This window comes from Phlebotomus argentipes, unplaced genomic scaffold (genome assembly GCF_947086385.1).
Source record: "Phlebotomus argentipes unplaced genomic scaffold, Phlebotomus argentipes genome assembly contig_15, whole genome shotgun sequence".
Lineage (NCBI taxonomy): Eukaryota > Metazoa > Arthropoda > Insecta > Diptera > Psychodidae > Phlebotomus > Phlebotomus argentipes.
In genome coordinates this window covers 14,604,449-14,619,697 of record NW_026776181.1, presented here as the reverse complement: position 1 = coordinate 14,619,697, position 15,249 = coordinate 14,604,449, and the positions used below count along the sequence as shown (strand labels likewise).

Below are 15,249 nucleotides of genomic sequence, written 5' to 3'. Positions count from 1 at the left end.
TTGTTTTTCCGTAGTTAGTTTGTGGTGAGGAAAGAAAAAAAGCAATCTCACAGGACGATTGAAGGATTGTGCTGTTTTTCCCACTTCCTCACAGATCTTAGAAAATGTCGTAGTTTTCTTCCGTTGTTCTTTATTTTCCTAAATGATTTCTATGTCGCTATGTACATTGCATATATAGTTGAATTTTTCACTCTATGATTTTGTAAAAATTGCCTGAATTCACAGAATGAATTTGATAGAAAGCCAGATTTTCCAATTTCTTTATTGGCATGCTTTGGAAAATCACGCTTTTCTCAATAGACTAAAATATCTTCCTGTGAATTTCCGGCAAATTATTTTCCAATAATTCTCAACTTTGTTTGTCACTCTTCAAACTCTTTTCCTGCTCGAGTTCCCGGCTGATGTACACGTCCAGATCCTTCAGGGGTTTGTAGTACATGTGGACAGCCTGGGAACCGGCGGCCATGGAGAGCATGGCAGCCACGAAGAATCTTATGTACTGACCCCAGGAAACGCCGGCGGGCATTTTTCACTGCCCGGACTTCTCGGATTCCTCAGCGTGCAGTCTCTCCTCGAGGATGTTCTTCGCCTGGCGCCTCTTGTAAGTGTTGTCTGGCAGGTGGAGAACAAGCAAGAGTCATAAAGCTACTCCCCAGAGACCAAATTGTCCAGGAAAACTCACAGAAATTCGTCTCGCCGACCGTCCAGTTGATCATCGAGAATTCCAGAGCGGCTCCCAAGATGAAGAATGCCGGCAAAAATCGATAGATTCCCAGCAATTTCTTACCAGGCCAGTAGTCCAGCCACCGACGAAAGGAGTGACTTTGGTATTTCATTAAAATCACAAGATTTCAGGGTGGAAATCCAAGGAAATTCTCATCCCGAATTGCGTAAAATTCACGACCCTCAAAATGTGAGGTTGTGTTGATGTTTTGGTGAAAAAATCTGCAGATTTCTCGATTTTGAAACATTTTGTCCGTTACTTCCCCTCTGCATGATTTTCCTCAAAATAAATATTTATTTTCTTCTTCTCACATTCGCTTTTTATCAGTATTCAAGCATCAAAACAACTCAGACTTGTTCACATTCTCTCAACTTCGTATCTTCAGTCGCGGTGTCGTCTTGTCACTGATAAAGAGTCAACTTTCTACAATCCTCTTCATATTTGCAATTTCTTCTGGAAATACCGTGGAAATAGTGTGAAAATGAGTTTGGTCCGCAATTCCTTCAAGTTCCGTGGCCTCATGGCTCCAGTCTTCACAGCATTCAAGAATGATCCGTAAGATTTCCCTCCACAAAATGCATTCCAATCATTCCAATCATGCTCATCTTCAATAAATTATTCTGAGATTGTTATCTGAGTTATCTCACGATAAGAATTCCTCTCAAACCTGCTTTTCATCTCAGTGTCCAGAGCGTTAATTGCGAGCTGATTGATCCCTACGCCAAGTGGCTGAAAGAGAGAGGAATCCAGGCGGTGCTGGTCAACGGAACCACTGGCGAGGGAATGTCCATGAGCGTGTCTGAACGCAAGACAACCGCTGAGGAGTGGCAGAAGGCTTGCCGGAAGCACGGAATGACGCTGATGCTGCAAATCGGCGGAGTGCCTTTTGTGGACGTGGCAGAATTGGCCAAGCATGCTGATCAGCTGGGCGTTGACGCTGTCCTTTGTCTCCCGGAGCTGTACTTCAAGCCCAAGACGGAGCCTGATCTGGTGAAGTACCTGGCCAAAGTGGCCACGCACTGTCCCAAGACTCCGCTCCTCTACTACCACATTCCAGTCAACACAGGAGTCAATCGTAAGCACTTCCAGAGACTCCTTCAGGGATGATTAGTCCTCAAATCATTCTCTTTCTCCCTTAGTTTCCATGCCGAAGTTTCTGGGCCTGGCCGAGAAGGAAATCGACACTTTCGTGGGGATTAAATACACTTCTGGCGACTTGGCTTTGGGATCAGCTTGCCTGGCGGAGAATCGCTTCATTTTCCTGGGAGCAGATTCCATCCTGTGCGGCGCTCTGGCTCAAGGATTCGACTCCAGCATCATGACGATCCTCAACGTCTGTCCAGAACTCGCCATTGAGATCTACAACGCAGTCAAGAAGGGCGACGTCTTCAAGGCGCGCGAGAAGCAGAAGGAATTGTCCGCAGTCGTGGACAGAATCCTTGCAGAAGGAGGCGGAGAATGGGTTCCGTCGATGAAGAAGGAGTTCAATCGCGTCTTCCACACCAATATTGGCAACGTGAGATTTCCTCTTGCTTGAAAAATCGTCTATATATTGACCGTCACCTGACATGCAATAAAGTCTTTACAAAATATCTATATAGTCTTTCCTCACGATAAAGAATATCATCCAAATATTGCCGTAGAGAAGTTGAGAAACAACTGATTGTGGCGCTGATCTACAGTTTGCTCTTGATTCCTCGGCCAGTGTCAGAGAGAATCTTGAACATGTCCATCAGGGACTCCTTCAGAGTCACGCTGAACTTCTGCGAAGACGTCTCTGGGCAGGAGTGGAAGGCCGAGATGCCGAACAACATGTCATCCTCGCGCGGATTGTAGCAGCATCCGTAGCCGTTGTCCACAAGTGGACCATAACACATGTAAGCCTCGTACTTTGACGCCACTTGACTCGTGGAGAGTCTCATGTGGGAGCTTTTCAAGTACCCAGCATCGCTGAAGAGCTCCGGAACCTTCAGATTGTTCTCCTGTGCGGTGAGTTTCAGGCCCAGCAAGTGTCGATCCACACCCTTGCCCTGCATCGCCAGCATTGTGTAGTCCTTGTGCGCCTTGATGGCCGCCAAGAGCTTCTCCACGCGCTTCTCATTGCTTCCGCTCTGCATCATGGCTCTGGCGAACGCCACTGAATCATTGGAGCACGATCTGATGGTCTCCGTGCGTCCGTGGACGAAGAGACGCGTGTGGGCGGACTCATAATGCGCCCCCGGAACGCCGTGCAGTCGCAGGAAAGTGTACTGCAGAGCGATCTGGATGAAACTGTCCGGACTGAGCTTGTGCGATTTGATGAATCCCTTCCCGAACTCCTTGAAGTGCAGATAATCCATGTCCAGATTCCCCGACAGAGCGTCGATGTTCTTGGCAGCTTCGCTGATGCACTCTTTGGCTTCTGCGCTGAGATTGAAGGCCAGAAGCTTTGGCTTCTCAGGGATTCCGACACGATTCTGGCGCACAGCTTCAGAGTCTCTGGAATTCCAAATCAAAGTGCTTTAGAGAATATCACTCTGATCATGAGATTGTGGGAAACTCACGCGTATTTCAGGATCTGATCCGTGAGGACGGCAATTGGGCCTCCCTCAGCCGGCGTGTGTTCGTAAGTCAAGCCATTCAGGCCGTCTTCGCCGACGATGAATTGCACTGTCTTGTCGTACCAGCGATTCCCTGCGTTCTGCCTGGAGCCGCCGCCGTGAATGACCTGGTGACTGGTCACGGTCTTGTAGTCAACCGGCCGAGGAGCAGCATCGTCCAGACTCAGCACGAATAGCGCTTTCTGCGTCTCTGCCAGAGAGTCTCGATTCTGCGGATCGCTCGAGAGGATTTCATACGCTTTTCCCCAGTTATTGCGATTGTCAGACGTGAGAATTCCAACCGGATGCGGATTTCTGCTGCCCTTCACGCACTCTTGCAGTTGCTCAATCAGCTCCTCCTCGCTCAGAAGCTCACCCAGATCTGCTCCTCCGTAAACAGTCACTTTGTAGATCTGCAAAGGATGTTGAGAATCACATTTTGGATCCAAAATCGCTTATCAGAACTCACGTTTCCTCGATGAATGACCACAATATGCTTGGATTTCGGGTGGAACTCAATCTTGTCGATGTCTCTGCCTGGAATCCTGCAGGTTCCGAAGATCTTCCTGTACTGCTGCATGTCCAGTTCGCTCTTCCCGAACTTCTCCATGGGAATCCGTTCGTTGTCGATCTCGCCCTTGAAGCGCAGCGAAGCTGTGATGACTTTGGCCGCAAAGGCTAGGCGATCGCGCTCAGAAGAGAACTTCCTCTCGGGAAAGACGATTCCCGGACTGGACCAGACGACAACGGGATCTCTGTAGCCCAGATAAGCTGTCTTCAGCCACCACTCCGCCAGCCAGTTCTCCTTAATGCCCGCTCTGGCCTCCAGGAGCTTCTGCAGAGTCTCTCCATCGCCTCCGGGCTGGCTGAACTTGTCCAGGAGGCTGCGAGTGCGTCGGAACTCCTCCTCGTTGAGATGAGGCTGGACAGTGGCCAAGAACCGGAGAAGAGTGTCTTTCAGCGAAGGCACCGGCAGATGAGGAAGGTTCTGTGGATTCTCCAGAGACTTCCCTGAGCTCGAGGTGCTTCTCTGCTGAATCCCAGGCGGGATCTTCGCCTGAATGGGGCGCTCAAAGGAGGCCAAAGCTCTCGTGTTGGCAACTAACATTCTCGAACCCTGAAATCAATCTCTGTCAGCGATGTGCTCTTGAAACCCCACTCAATTACTCACTGGTTTGGCGAGGACTGATACTGACTTTTGGGCGATCCAATTCATCACACTGCGATCTAATTTATCCACTTGATTGAGCGGACTTTGACCAAAAAATTTTGGCAAAGATTCCAGAAGGCGCGAATCTCAACCAAAAGTCGTGGCAGTTTCAGCTAAACTAGTTTCGCGGCTCGAGAGAGAGAAAGTGCACGGCCTCAAGACACCTTCTACCGGATTATTGAGTACGAAAAGCCAGAAATGATAATTCAAAAGGCCAAAATGCCAATCAGATGCACCAACACAACCAGAAAATCACTGGAAAGCGCCCGCGAAGTGCACGGAATTCTTCGCGCCTGCCTGGAATCTGCAGTCTTCTGCAGGTCTGCCGGGAATTCTCGGATCTGCAGGCAACACGAAACAGCTGATTTGGGGAAGCATTTAGAGCGCGTGTTTTGTTTGCGAGCGGAAGCGCATCCTCAAGTTACCACCGTTGAAAATGAATATCGGCGACACATTCCCCAATTTCCAGGCCAACACAACAGCCGGAGAGATTGATTTCTACAACTGGCTCGGATCGTCGTGAGTATATTTCCACACGGAAGTGGCAATTGAGCTCCATTTGAGTTAATTCCTTCCGGCATGGCTTTCAGATGGGGAGTTTTATTCTCGCATCCGGCCGACTTTACACCTGTCTGCACCACCGAATTGGCCAGGTAAGAACCCGGGATGATCCGAGGATGATTGGATAATTGTGAGAGCTGTAATTTCTCATCACAATAGTTATGATGAGTAGAAAAAAGTCAAGGTTTAGAGAAGATCACGAGAATGATGAGCATATTTGCAAGCGTCCTTCAAATAAGAAATAATTGTTCGCCATTTTTAACCCCCAAAATATTCTTTTCTTCAATTTCTCAGTTATTAATGTATGAATCGATCCCATTGCTTGTTATTCTGTAGCTGAATTTGAAACCTTTCCAATAGAACCACGTTTTGAGCTCTAGATGTCTTTCTTCTATTGCAGACTTCTGCACTTGATTCCTGAATTTGAGAAGCGCAACGTGAAGATAATCGCCTTATCGTGCGACAGTGTTTTGTCTCACGAGAAGTGGACTGAAGATATTAAGCACTTTGGCGGTGAGAATTAAATGCCTTTGCTAATTTTGCAGGATTAAATCTTATTTCCATTCTAGGCTTCTCCGGGAACTTCCCTTATCCGATCATCGATGACGAGAAGCGTGAATTGGCCGTGAAGCTGAACATGCTGGACAAGGATGAGATCGGGAAGCACGGTTTGCCGCTGACTTGCCGCGCGGTCTTCGTTGTGGATCATCAGAAGAAACTGAGGCTCTCAATTCTCTATCCGGCGACAACTGGGCGGAATTTCCCGGAAATCCTCCGAGTGATTGACTCGATGCAGCTCACGGACAACCACAAAGTTGCCACGCCGGTGGATTGGGAGGTGAGATTGATGGAAAGTCGCTCCTTTCGCTGTAATTAATGCAAGATTGAATCCTCAGCAAGGCGGCGATTGCATGGTTTTGCCAACACTCTCAGCGACTGAGGCGGAGAAACTCTTCCCAAAAGGCTTCTCAACTGTCTCCGTGCCGTCTGGAAAGACTTACATTCGCCAGACAAAATGTCCAGGTATTTTTGATAAGTAAAATTGCATTTCAAACAAAAATTATTACAGTTTTGGAATAAATTAAGAGAATTGATATAAGTTAAAATTTCTCTATAATAAGAAGTATTTCTTCTCTCGTGTCTTCAACACAATTCTCACTCAAAGATTAATTCCGTCTTTTCTCAGCGCATTAAATCAAATTAGTTTCAACTGTGAGGTACACAATATTAGTTCATTAAAAATTTATAGGATAAAAACCATTGTGGAAATTCTACGACTAACATAATATCTACAAAATCTGATTGCTAAACCTACGCAATATCACTCAAACTAACTTCATTATGTTATTGTTGTTTTTTTTTTGTTAGAAAAGAAGGCAAAAAACGACTGGTAAAGGCATTAAAATAGGCTCTTTTTCACTCAAACATACAAGGAAAGAGTTAGAAATTTGAGTGTTTGTGACTTAAAGCTCTGTCTTTTACAAAAGTCTCGGGTGCTTTTTCATCTAGACACATTGCAACATCCATTCTTTGCATCCTTTGTCAGTTAAAAGCTTAGAATTATCTTGTCTTTTCCACGTTTTTTTTTTCTACCATCAATCGATAACTTGAAGCAAAAATGAGCTTTTCTTTTCGCGGTGCGCGCTTTCACGGCAATTTGGGACCGGGAGCGGAGTAGTGAAAGAGATATGCATTCCTGCTGTTCTGCTGCTCCAGTCGCTGCATATTTGACGTGAGATGAGAATTCTCAACATAGAGATCCTTCACCAGAATGTCCGCATTCGCCAATCTCTGTGCCTGTTCCGTGATTATGATCGATTGCGCCTCGAGACGATTTCTCAACTCACTGATCTCCGATCGCTGTTGCTGCCAAGTCTCTGCAAAAAATAGAGCATCGCAATGAGTGAAGAAAAAGCCCATCTTTTCCACATTCTCTCTAGGCACACTCACGATGCATTATCGTTTCTGCATAGTGCTGCTGTTGCTTGAGAACCGACTGTAATTGGCGATTTTTCTGCTCCAAATGCTGAACGCGTGCCTGCAAGTTCACATTAGCCATTTTCTGTTTGGAAATAATAATAAAAAAAAGCGAATATAAATGCTTAGGCAAAAATGCAAGTTAATTGGATTGTAAGTGAAAAGATGAAAGAAAAAACGCACAGCAGCTTCCGTGCGCGTTGGTTTCACATAGGAAAGTTGCTGAACTTCCATCAGAAGGCAATCTCTCTTGTACGTGATGTCTTTAATTTCCTCCTCCAGATGATTCTTAATCGTTGCTAATTCCTGTATGTCATTTTTAAATTCATCCGGACTCGCATTCGTGCGTCTGTGACGAGAGAGAGAGAAAGGCATTAGCTGGTCAGTTATTCATATAGAACAACGTCTGAACACTCACATATTGTACGTGGAAGCTCCACTGTGAGATGATCCTCCAGCGCTCTTCACGGACGCGCTGCCCTCATCTTCCGGCTTCTTGCCGGCGTCTTCCGCGTCCGTGTGGCGCTTGGGCTTCTGAATAGGCGAAATGGCAGGCACTTTCTCTGGTGAAAAGGCCCACGTGGACGTCTCCGTGGTTGTCAGGCACTCAATTCCCGTGGGCGGGCTCTTCTTGCGCTCGCCCTCCTGCTGCCAATTCGGATTGTGATAATCTCTCGCCGGGGCATGAATTGTGCTCTGATTCCAGAGGTAATTCATGGGTGAACTCGCCGAACTCGCGTCGTCATTCCACGCCAATTGGCTCTGACTTCCCTCCATCAGCGCCTTAATCTGACCCTTCAGCTCGGCAATCTCCTCACTCTTCTCCACCAGCATCGAGGAGTTCTTCTCCTTCAGCTCACAAATCTCCGACTCGAGCTCAGCATATTGCTGCTCGAGGTTGTCCTTCTCCTGAATTGGCGTCAGTCGACCACTTGACTTCTCTGTCTTGAACTGCTCCTCATACTCCATCATCTTCTGCAGCAACTCCGACAGCTTCTCGTCGCACTGGCTCTGCTCCTCCTCGAACATCCGCCTCTCCGTGTTCAACTTCGACTGCCAGTAGTCCTCGCAGTCGTCAAACTCCTTCCGCATCATCTCCAGGCTCGCCTCCAGTTCATTCACTCTCTCGCGCAGCTTCTCCACATCGTCCGTGTCAGTCGCCACCTTCGGCGTCTCCTCAGGCACTTCATCGGCAGTCTTGGGCTCTGACTTCCTCTCCGCCTGCTCCAGTTCCATGTTCAGAGCCGCCCATTCGGCCGGATTGTCCGACAAATCCGCCGAATCGTCGCTGTACTTGCGGAACTTCCCCAGGCGCGGACTCTCCTCGTTGATCCTCTTGCTGGGCGAGTCGCCGCGCCTCTTGATCGCCAGCGTGTTCGCCACATTCAGCTCCACATCCTCACACTCACCCGCCACATCGTCGCCATACTCTGAGTTTCCCGGCGACTTGGAACTCCCCTTGACTGTGCGCATCTTCTTCAGCTCCATGGAAACACTCTCGATCTCCGCACACAACTCATCATTCTTATCCCTGAGGCCCACATTCTCCTTCTGCACCAGACTGATCTTCTGCATCAGCAGCTGCATCTCCTCGCACTCCGCCTCACTCTGATCCTGCCGACTGCCCAGCTCGGCAATCTCCGTGTTCAACCTCTGATTTGTGGCCGTGAGATCGGCAATCACACCCTGAAACTTTGTCTGTTCACTCTCGAAGGCACTATTTTCACTCCTCAGCTGCGCATTGTCACTCTTCAGGCGCACCTGTTCCGTCTCCAGCAGCTTTATTCGCTCCTCCAGCTTCCCATTGAGTGCCGCCAGCTGCTCTCGATCCTTCGTCATCTGAACGGTGAGCTCACGAACGGCGTCCGCATGGCGTTGCTCCAAGGCACGAATCTGCAAAGGAAAAGCACACGCACTTTTTTTCTCTGCCTCTGCGCATTTTTTGCAATTTCGTGCAGCACAAAAAAAGCAATTTTTTTACCTCAGACCGAGTGGAGTTTTCAATATTGGCGTGCCTCTCGTCGATTTCCTGGGCCAGCAGCACGGCACGCTGATTCGCACTCTGATTGTCCGAGTGGAGTTTCTGATTCTCCGACGCCAGCTGGCGCAGCGCCACTTGCAACCCATTGACTTCCGCCTTGTGCAGCACCAGAGAAGCCCTCAGCAGAGGAATTGCGGCCGCGTTCTCCCTCATCACCTGCAGCTCGTGGTCAATGGAGGCCGACAAGTCGCTGATGTTGATCTGGCGGCCGCTGAAGCCGAGATTTGCCAGCAAATTGGATGCCTGGAGCACACCAGCGTTCTCCCACATGTCCACAATCACATCGAATGGCACAACATCTGACTCGGGTGAGAAATCTGGAAAGACAGGGAGCCAACAGCCGATTAAGCCCAGTAATAAAGAAGTTTCTGCCTGGCAGCATTTCAGCCCGGTTCACGCGCATTAATTACATAGACTCAAAACACAAGTCAGTTACTCCTGCATAATGCGTCCAATGCGTCGATTAGGTGTTGTAATCATGACTTATTTATAGTGGCTGATTGTTATACAAGAACTGAGAAGATGATAAATGCAAGTGAATCGGAAACTAAGGCATGAAACATGCATCAAATTCCACTTATCAAACTTTACATTAAGACTTCTATCTTCGATTACTTCGCCGTGTGTTTGTGTTCTCGTGAAGAGAGGAATGAAATATACTGAAATTAGTCATTGAGCAATTACACTTTATCTTCAAGGTTCGTCACGAGTTCATCCGCAGTCTTTCAATTATTTTAATAATGAGACAGAAAATGCCAATGAAAAACATTCTTTCACTACACAAAACCACCTTCAGTAGTGTGTGGAAAATCACGTTCCAATTGCGCCACTGTCATTAGCTTTTAACCCTTTGAAACCAAGCATTTAATCAAAGTCTAAGGAGAAGTTATTGTCTTAGTTTATTGAGAAAATCTCTGAAATGACCTCTAAAATAGAGTCAAATGTGAACAAGAGTTGAGACACAATTCATATTCTAGCAATAAAACAGCAAATTAATGAGGAAAACACAGTGTTCAAAGAAGCCCCGCTTTCCCCAATTATCGCTGGAGAATATTCAATTCAACCCACTCTTGATTATTACATTTTATTACGAAATTTTCCCCTACTTTTGCCTTATCATATCTCTTTGACCCCCTTCACAATTTGAGGCATAATAAAGTGTCATGTGACGAGTAGAAAGACAAAGAATTGAGCAGAATATTCATCAAACTCCTCTTGAGGAGGAGTTCAAGGTGAAATTGGTTGTAAGAAAACAAGAAATAGAAAAGCAATTTTTGGAGTTTCTCTTTTGGAAAATCACTCCATTCAAGGCTTCTTCTTGCTTCTCGACACTCCACGAGAGAATCTCACGATTAGCATTATAAGAGAAACAATCTAATGAGACATATTATGGACTTCTTGAAACAGTTAAATTTAATCTGCATCAACACAAACACACACACGAATGACGGCTCTTTATGTGGGAAGAATTCACATTCCACAATTATTGCCACTTTGTGCAAAATATACTCGTTCTTTTGTTGAATTTTCCCAATTATCACTCACTTTTGAATGCACTTCACGCAGAGATTTCTGTATCTTTTAAATGCAATAAAGAGGCATTTTTTATGAGAGCGCGCGGCGCACTTTAGAGGAAGCCCCAGAGTCTATTGTTGTGGTATTTTCTTGCGTACAGGTATCCAAGTGAACTGCCGAGAGTGAAAACCTCAGTGGTTTTCCCTCCGAATCAATACCGTTTCTGTGTTGTGTAAATGTTGGATATTCCTTCGTTATACGCGGCGCGAGACTGAAAAATATCCACCAACAAACTCTATTGGTTTTCTTGACCAACTTTCTACAATGAAAGTCGATTAATCATTCGCATAGTGAATTTATGTGCGATGCGCCTTTATAAATATATTCAATGACGCGCCGGCAATAAAGCGTGGAAAATAATGGGCGTTGGGATGACTTACCGACGGACTGGACGACTTCCAGCTGCGTCTGCAGGGATTTGGTGTGCTCGTGGCGATTCCGCTGGGCAGGAAGGGAGGCGCAGCGCTTCAGCTTCGACCCGATCACTCGCTTGTAGCTGTGCACGTCGCTCTGGGAGGCGGATTTCTGTACCTGCGGAGGCAGAGTTGGGATAATAATTCGGAGAATCTTTCAGAGCGCAAGCACAGATAAGAAGTACCTCTTTGACCTTCGACCCTTTGTCAGCCTCTGCTGTTGCCTCATTGTCTGACTCAGACAGCGAGGAAGAGGACAGATTAGCACTGGTTGGTCGCGATCTTCGGCCGTACTTCTTCGTCCCGACGATGCACTTGGGCGAGACTTCTCTGCCCGGCGACAGAGGAATACTGCTGCTGGAGGTTTCCACTTCATGTGAATCATTGGTTGTCTCTGCAAAGCACATCCGGATTAGCGGAGAGAGAGCAAAGAAAGGGGTGAAATCTCTCTTCTCACCTGATTCATAGGAGTTTGCTGGCATTTCACTGCCCAGGAACTTGAGGAGCGCCTCCTTGAACTCCTGATACGACACCCGCCGCTCCTTGGACGTCACGCCGGCGAACAGATCGGCGATCAGGGCGGCGCCAGCATCTCTCAGCTCCAGCGAGATGCAGAGCTTGGCCAACTCCTCCCTGTTCAGCGTGCTCCTCTCCTCGCGGTCGTGACTACTGAACATCTGATAAAGCTTCTGCTCATACTTGTCACTTTCCATTCCTGCAAATCAAGCACGGGGTTAATGCTATTCACGACAAATTGCGTGCATTCTTCCCGTTCACGGAACGGAATAATTTATGCATAGTTTCGCGCGATGTGCCCGAATGACAAAAATGATCCATTTCTCTGCCCCCATCGCGGGAGGTCACTTTTCTCACGCTTTTCACGCCATTTCGCGAGGAATTTCGCACAATCCGCAGTCAAATATCGCGCACAGACTCACCTCATAACAGAAATTGAAGAAAACCACGGGAAATTACATCAATTTTCTACGATTATTTGATAAATTTCAACCAAATAAAATTCTCCGTGTTGATAATTTTGACAGATCACGTCACGATGGCCCGACAAGAGACCTTCAAGAGCCGTCCCACGGAGTATCGTGGGACAGTTCTAATGCGCTTGATCGATATATATCGAGAAATTTGGCGCACAACTGATAAGAATCTCAAGAAAATCCATTGAATTCTCACCATTCTCACAAAAGATACTGTATTTCAGGCTGTATTTATTACATTGTCTTCATCTGCGCCATCAAATCCTCAAGACTCACATCATCTGAGGCTGATTGACTCTGAGAATGCGGCTCGGAATGTTTATCGCCACTCTCATAGGCGAACTTGAGTCCTTGATTGCTCTTCTCCGGAGCTTTCACCTCCACAGATTCACTAACTAGTTCAATTCCAAACTCATTGTCCTCATGCAGAGGCTCGTCACTCTGTTCAGTCTCTTGTGGAGCCTCGGGTTTTGGCTTGAGAGCGAATTCTTGCTGTCTCTGGACACAGAAGCGATCATCGCAGGTCTGATTGGGTCTGAGCGTGATTTTGGGGAAGAAGTCATTGAGAGCGCTGTAGCCAAGATAGTCAGAAGCCTCGCCAAAGCCCAGCAGGTACTTCAGGGTGTTCTGAACCAGCATTCCAGCCACAATTCCCATTGTCGTCGGCAAACTGGCGGCACAAACTCCGTCCCTCTTCAGAGTCTTCTCGTCGATGTTCTCTGCCACGATCAGTGGAGGAGCACAGGCGAAGCAGGCAGTCTCTCCTGGACGAATGAACTGAATGTGTCCAGAAACAGCGTTCTCAGACACTCCGGATTCGTACCAGTTGAGATTCAACTCGTTGCACGCCGTGTTGATGGCCATCCGCGCCTCGAAGTTGTCCACGCAGCTCAGAACCAGATCCACAGGACTCTTGCCGTCCATTCCACCCGTGTTGATGGTGCCCATGAATCTGTCGAACTCCTCCACGAGTGTGATATTGTAGTTATTTGTCAGGATCTCAACGTCCGGATTGATGAAGCTCAGCGTCCGTGCGGCTGCTTCCACCTTGCTGAGGCCCGCCTGATCTGGTGTGTAGAAGAGTCTGTTCATGTTGGCCAGCTCCACCTTGTCATAGTCGAAGAGGATCAGCTTTCCCACGCCGCATCTGGTCAGCATGTCCGCCGTGACACTTCCGACTCCGCCAACGCCCACAATAGCCACACTCTTGCCCCGAATCCTCTCATAGTCCGTCACGATTCCCATCCTCTGCAGGGCCATGAGCCTAGGAAGAGATGTACAGTCACTCCTTGATCACTTGCCGGGTGGGAAAATCTTACCGACTGTAGGGATTCGAGTCCACAACTTCTGCTGACATCTTATCGATCTTTTCCCGCACTCCTGCATTCTTATATCGCTGCAGCTCACTCTCCAGATGGGCCACCTTATCCTGCAGCTCCTGGACACTACTCATCGTCAGGAAATCTAGGGATTTTCACGAAAATCTGGAAGCAAGGCGACTTCTGTGCCTTTCACTTGTTGACGTGTCTGTTGTGTGTCATACGAGTGAAATATCGACGATATGCGCGGGTTTGCGATAAAAATCGATTAATTCCGTGAAAAATTAGTGTTTATTTGGCTGATTCACTCTGCATTACAAGATTATCTCGTTCTTGAAGCTCCTGTTGAGCTCCTTGTGCGGCAGAACTATCGAATTGAGCAGAATCATCTCCGCGGGAACAGTGACACAGCATCCGAGGATGGTTATTGAGGGATTCAGTCGCCCGTCGTTGTTGAACAGCGGCAAATTGTCCATCTTGGCGAAGGGTTTGTTGGGATCCGGATCAGATGGAGTGCCCTCGACTCTCGCCCAAGCGCCCACCACAGATCCCCGTCCAATGATGCTGTGCAGGATGAGCGTGTGATCGTTCACGACGGCGTTGTCCAGGATGATTGACTCCCGGATTCTCACGCCAGCTCCGATCGTCACTCCGGCGCCGATGGACACATTGGGGCCGAGGATGGCGTCTGGATGGACAGACGCGCTGGGGTGGATGAAGACATCCGGGTAGATTGTGCAGGAAACGCTTCCGTTGACGGTCTTGAGATCACTGTTGGCCAGGCGCTCTGGCCTCGTGTTTCTGTACAATTCCAGATAGTGGCGATTGGCGTAGATGGCAGAACCGGCTGTCTTGATCTGCGACCACCAGTTGTTCACCGGCAGAGCGAAGAGTTTCCCAGTGCCGGCGAGAGGATTCAGGATTTCCTGTTCCCACTGAATGTGTCCCTGATCCTTATTCGAGCCGTTGTTCAAACTATGGAGGGAAATTGGCAAGTTTAACGCGATATTCTGGGCAGGATCGCGGGAAACTCACCCTCCGGCGTAGTCTTGCTGCTTCGAGTGGAAGATCGTGGCCATCATGGGAAAGACGTCCGTGGTGCAGATGTAGACGCCGCAGTTGATAAACGAGGATATGAAGGAGCTCGGCTTCTCCACATAGTGATTAACCACGCCCGTTTGCTTGTCCAGGACAAGGCATCCGTAGTGCAAGCTTTGCTGCTTCGTGGCCTCTGTGCTCATGATGCTGATGAGGGCGTCCGCCCCGCGGCTCTTGTGGAAGTCATAGAGCTCCTGCAGGGGGAAATCTGCGCACACATCCCCGTTCAGCACGAAGAACGCCGTGGGATTCCCCGCCCGAATCTGGTCGCGAAAATGATACATTCCGCCGGCTGTGCCGAGAGCCGTGAACTCCTGCAAGTAGCGGATGTTGATCTCGTACAGACTCTGCATGTCATTGATGAAGTGGGACATCTGGGCAGTGGGATAGTAGCCGATGATGAGAATCTCCTTGACGTCCTTCATGGAGATGCAGGCTTCGATGTGATGCTGGATAATCGGGCGGCCCACGATGGGGAACAGGGGTTTCGGCACGTCCAGCGACAGAGGTCGAAACCTGGTCCCCTTCTGGGGACCCCCAATCAAGATTACAGCCTTCAGCATGGCTCTTTCCCCGAGATTTTCACACAATTCTCCAAACTCCGCACAACATTCGACGTGTCAAAAACAGATGATTTCGCACTGCAGCCAATCAAAAGCTCTCCACACAGCGATTAATCGGAGATTTGGCGCCTCTGCCAAAGCTGTGAAGTTAGCAAAGCTTGTGACTTGAAATAAAAGCTCATCAACGGAAAGCAACA

General features: G+C 48.1%; 8 protein-coding genes across 9 annotated transcripts in view; 2 read left to right on the top strand and 6 right to left on the bottom strand.

Annotated features, from left to right (window-relative positions):
• Nucleotides 1-98: 98 nt before the first annotated feature.
• On the bottom strand, nucleotides 99-526 carry LOC132261965 (ubiquinol-cytochrome-c reductase complex assembly factor 6). Its single transcript, XM_059761043.1, has one exon. It carries the CDS (start codon nucleotides 524-526, stop codon nucleotides 350-352), a length of 177 nt encoding a protein of 58 aa, XP_059617026.1. The 3' UTR covers nucleotides 99-349.
• LOC132261964 (small integral membrane protein 4) lies at nucleotides 502-911 on the bottom strand. Its single transcript, XM_059761042.1, has 2 exons — nucleotides 683-911; nucleotides 502-612 (listed from the first exon to the last, which is right to left on the bottom strand). Exons 1-2 carry the CDS (start codon nucleotides 834-836, stop codon nucleotides 530-532), a joined length of 237 nt encoding a protein of 78 aa, XP_059617025.1. The 5' UTR covers nucleotides 837-911; the 3' UTR covers nucleotides 502-529.
• A 63-nt stretch (nucleotides 912-974) lies between these two features.
• On the top strand, nucleotides 975-2,316 carry LOC132261545 (N-acetylneuraminate lyase B-like). Its single transcript, XM_059760396.1, has 3 exons — nucleotides 975-1,279; nucleotides 1,408-1,799; nucleotides 1,864-2,316. The coding sequence occupies exons 1-3, from the start codon at nucleotides 1,206-1,208 to the stop codon at nucleotides 2,259-2,261; spliced, it is 864 nt and encodes a 287-aa protein (XP_059616379.1). The 5' UTR covers nucleotides 975-1,205; the 3' UTR covers nucleotides 2,262-2,316.
• A 66-nt stretch (nucleotides 2,317-2,382) lies between these two features.
• Nucleotides 2,383-4,732, bottom strand: LOC132261544 (carnitine O-acetyltransferase). The gene is made up of 4 exons (XM_059760395.1): nucleotides 4,475-4,732; nucleotides 3,773-4,420; nucleotides 3,268-3,716; nucleotides 2,383-3,202 (listed from the first exon to the last, which is right to left on the bottom strand). Exons 1-4 carry the CDS (start codon nucleotides 4,517-4,519, stop codon nucleotides 2,401-2,403), a joined length of 1,944 nt encoding a protein of 647 aa, XP_059616378.1. The 5' UTR covers nucleotides 4,520-4,732; the 3' UTR covers nucleotides 2,383-2,400.
• A 111-nt stretch (nucleotides 4,733-4,843) lies between these two features.
• LOC132261971 (ras-related and estrogen-regulated growth inhibitor-like protein) overlaps nucleotides 4,844-15,249 on the top strand; it is a 31,446-nt gene continuing 21,040 nt past the window's right edge. Inside the window, exons 1-5 of the mRNA XM_059761052.1 lie at nucleotides 4,844-5,032; nucleotides 5,104-5,166; nucleotides 5,475-5,587; nucleotides 5,644-5,912; nucleotides 5,971-6,097. Of these exons, the coding sequence (XP_059617035.1) occupies nucleotides 4,950-5,032; nucleotides 5,104-5,166; nucleotides 5,475-5,587; nucleotides 5,644-5,912; nucleotides 5,971-6,097 (655 nt within the window). The 5' untranslated portion in view covers nucleotides 4,844-4,949. The remainder of the gene's footprint in view (nucleotides 5,033-5,103; nucleotides 5,167-5,474; nucleotides 5,588-5,643; nucleotides 5,913-5,970; nucleotides 6,098-15,249) is intronic.
• LOC132261970 (blastoderm-specific protein 25D) lies at nucleotides 6,140-12,130 on the bottom strand. The gene is made up of 9 exons (XM_059761051.1): nucleotides 12,019-12,130; nucleotides 11,538-11,795; nucleotides 11,266-11,474; nucleotides 11,048-11,198; nucleotides 9,033-9,409; nucleotides 7,470-8,944; nucleotides 7,235-7,400; nucleotides 7,025-7,136; nucleotides 6,140-6,951 (listed from the first exon to the last, which is right to left on the bottom strand). The coding sequence occupies exons 2-9, from the start codon at nucleotides 11,791-11,793 to the stop codon at nucleotides 6,722-6,724; spliced, it is 2,976 nt and encodes a 991-aa protein (XP_059617034.1). The 5' UTR covers nucleotides 11,794-11,795; nucleotides 12,019-12,130; the 3' UTR covers nucleotides 6,140-6,721.
• On the bottom strand, nucleotides 12,270-13,612 carry LOC132261536 (ubiquitin-like modifier-activating enzyme 5). 2 transcript variants are annotated; one of them, XM_059760385.1, is made up of 2 exons: nucleotides 13,392-13,612; nucleotides 12,270-13,336 (listed from the first exon to the last, which is right to left on the bottom strand). In XM_059760385.1, exons 1-2 carry the CDS (start codon nucleotides 13,523-13,525, stop codon nucleotides 12,307-12,309), a joined length of 1,164 nt encoding a protein of 387 aa, XP_059616368.1. In that variant the 5' UTR covers nucleotides 13,526-13,612; the 3' UTR covers nucleotides 12,270-12,306. The 2 variants fall into 2 exon arrangements, with proteins under 2 accessions (XP_059616368.1, XP_059616369.1); XM_059760386.1 differs by having other exon boundaries at nucleotides 12,270-13,320; nucleotides 13,392-13,462.
• On the bottom strand, nucleotides 13,670-15,197 carry LOC132263213 (mannose-1-phosphate guanyltransferase alpha-A). Its single transcript, XM_059762868.1, has 2 exons — nucleotides 14,427-15,197; nucleotides 13,670-14,366 (listed from the first exon to the last, which is right to left on the bottom strand). The coding sequence occupies exons 1-2, from the start codon at nucleotides 15,050-15,052 to the stop codon at nucleotides 13,706-13,708; spliced, it is 1,287 nt and encodes a 428-aa protein (XP_059618851.1). The 5' UTR covers nucleotides 15,053-15,197; the 3' UTR covers nucleotides 13,670-13,705.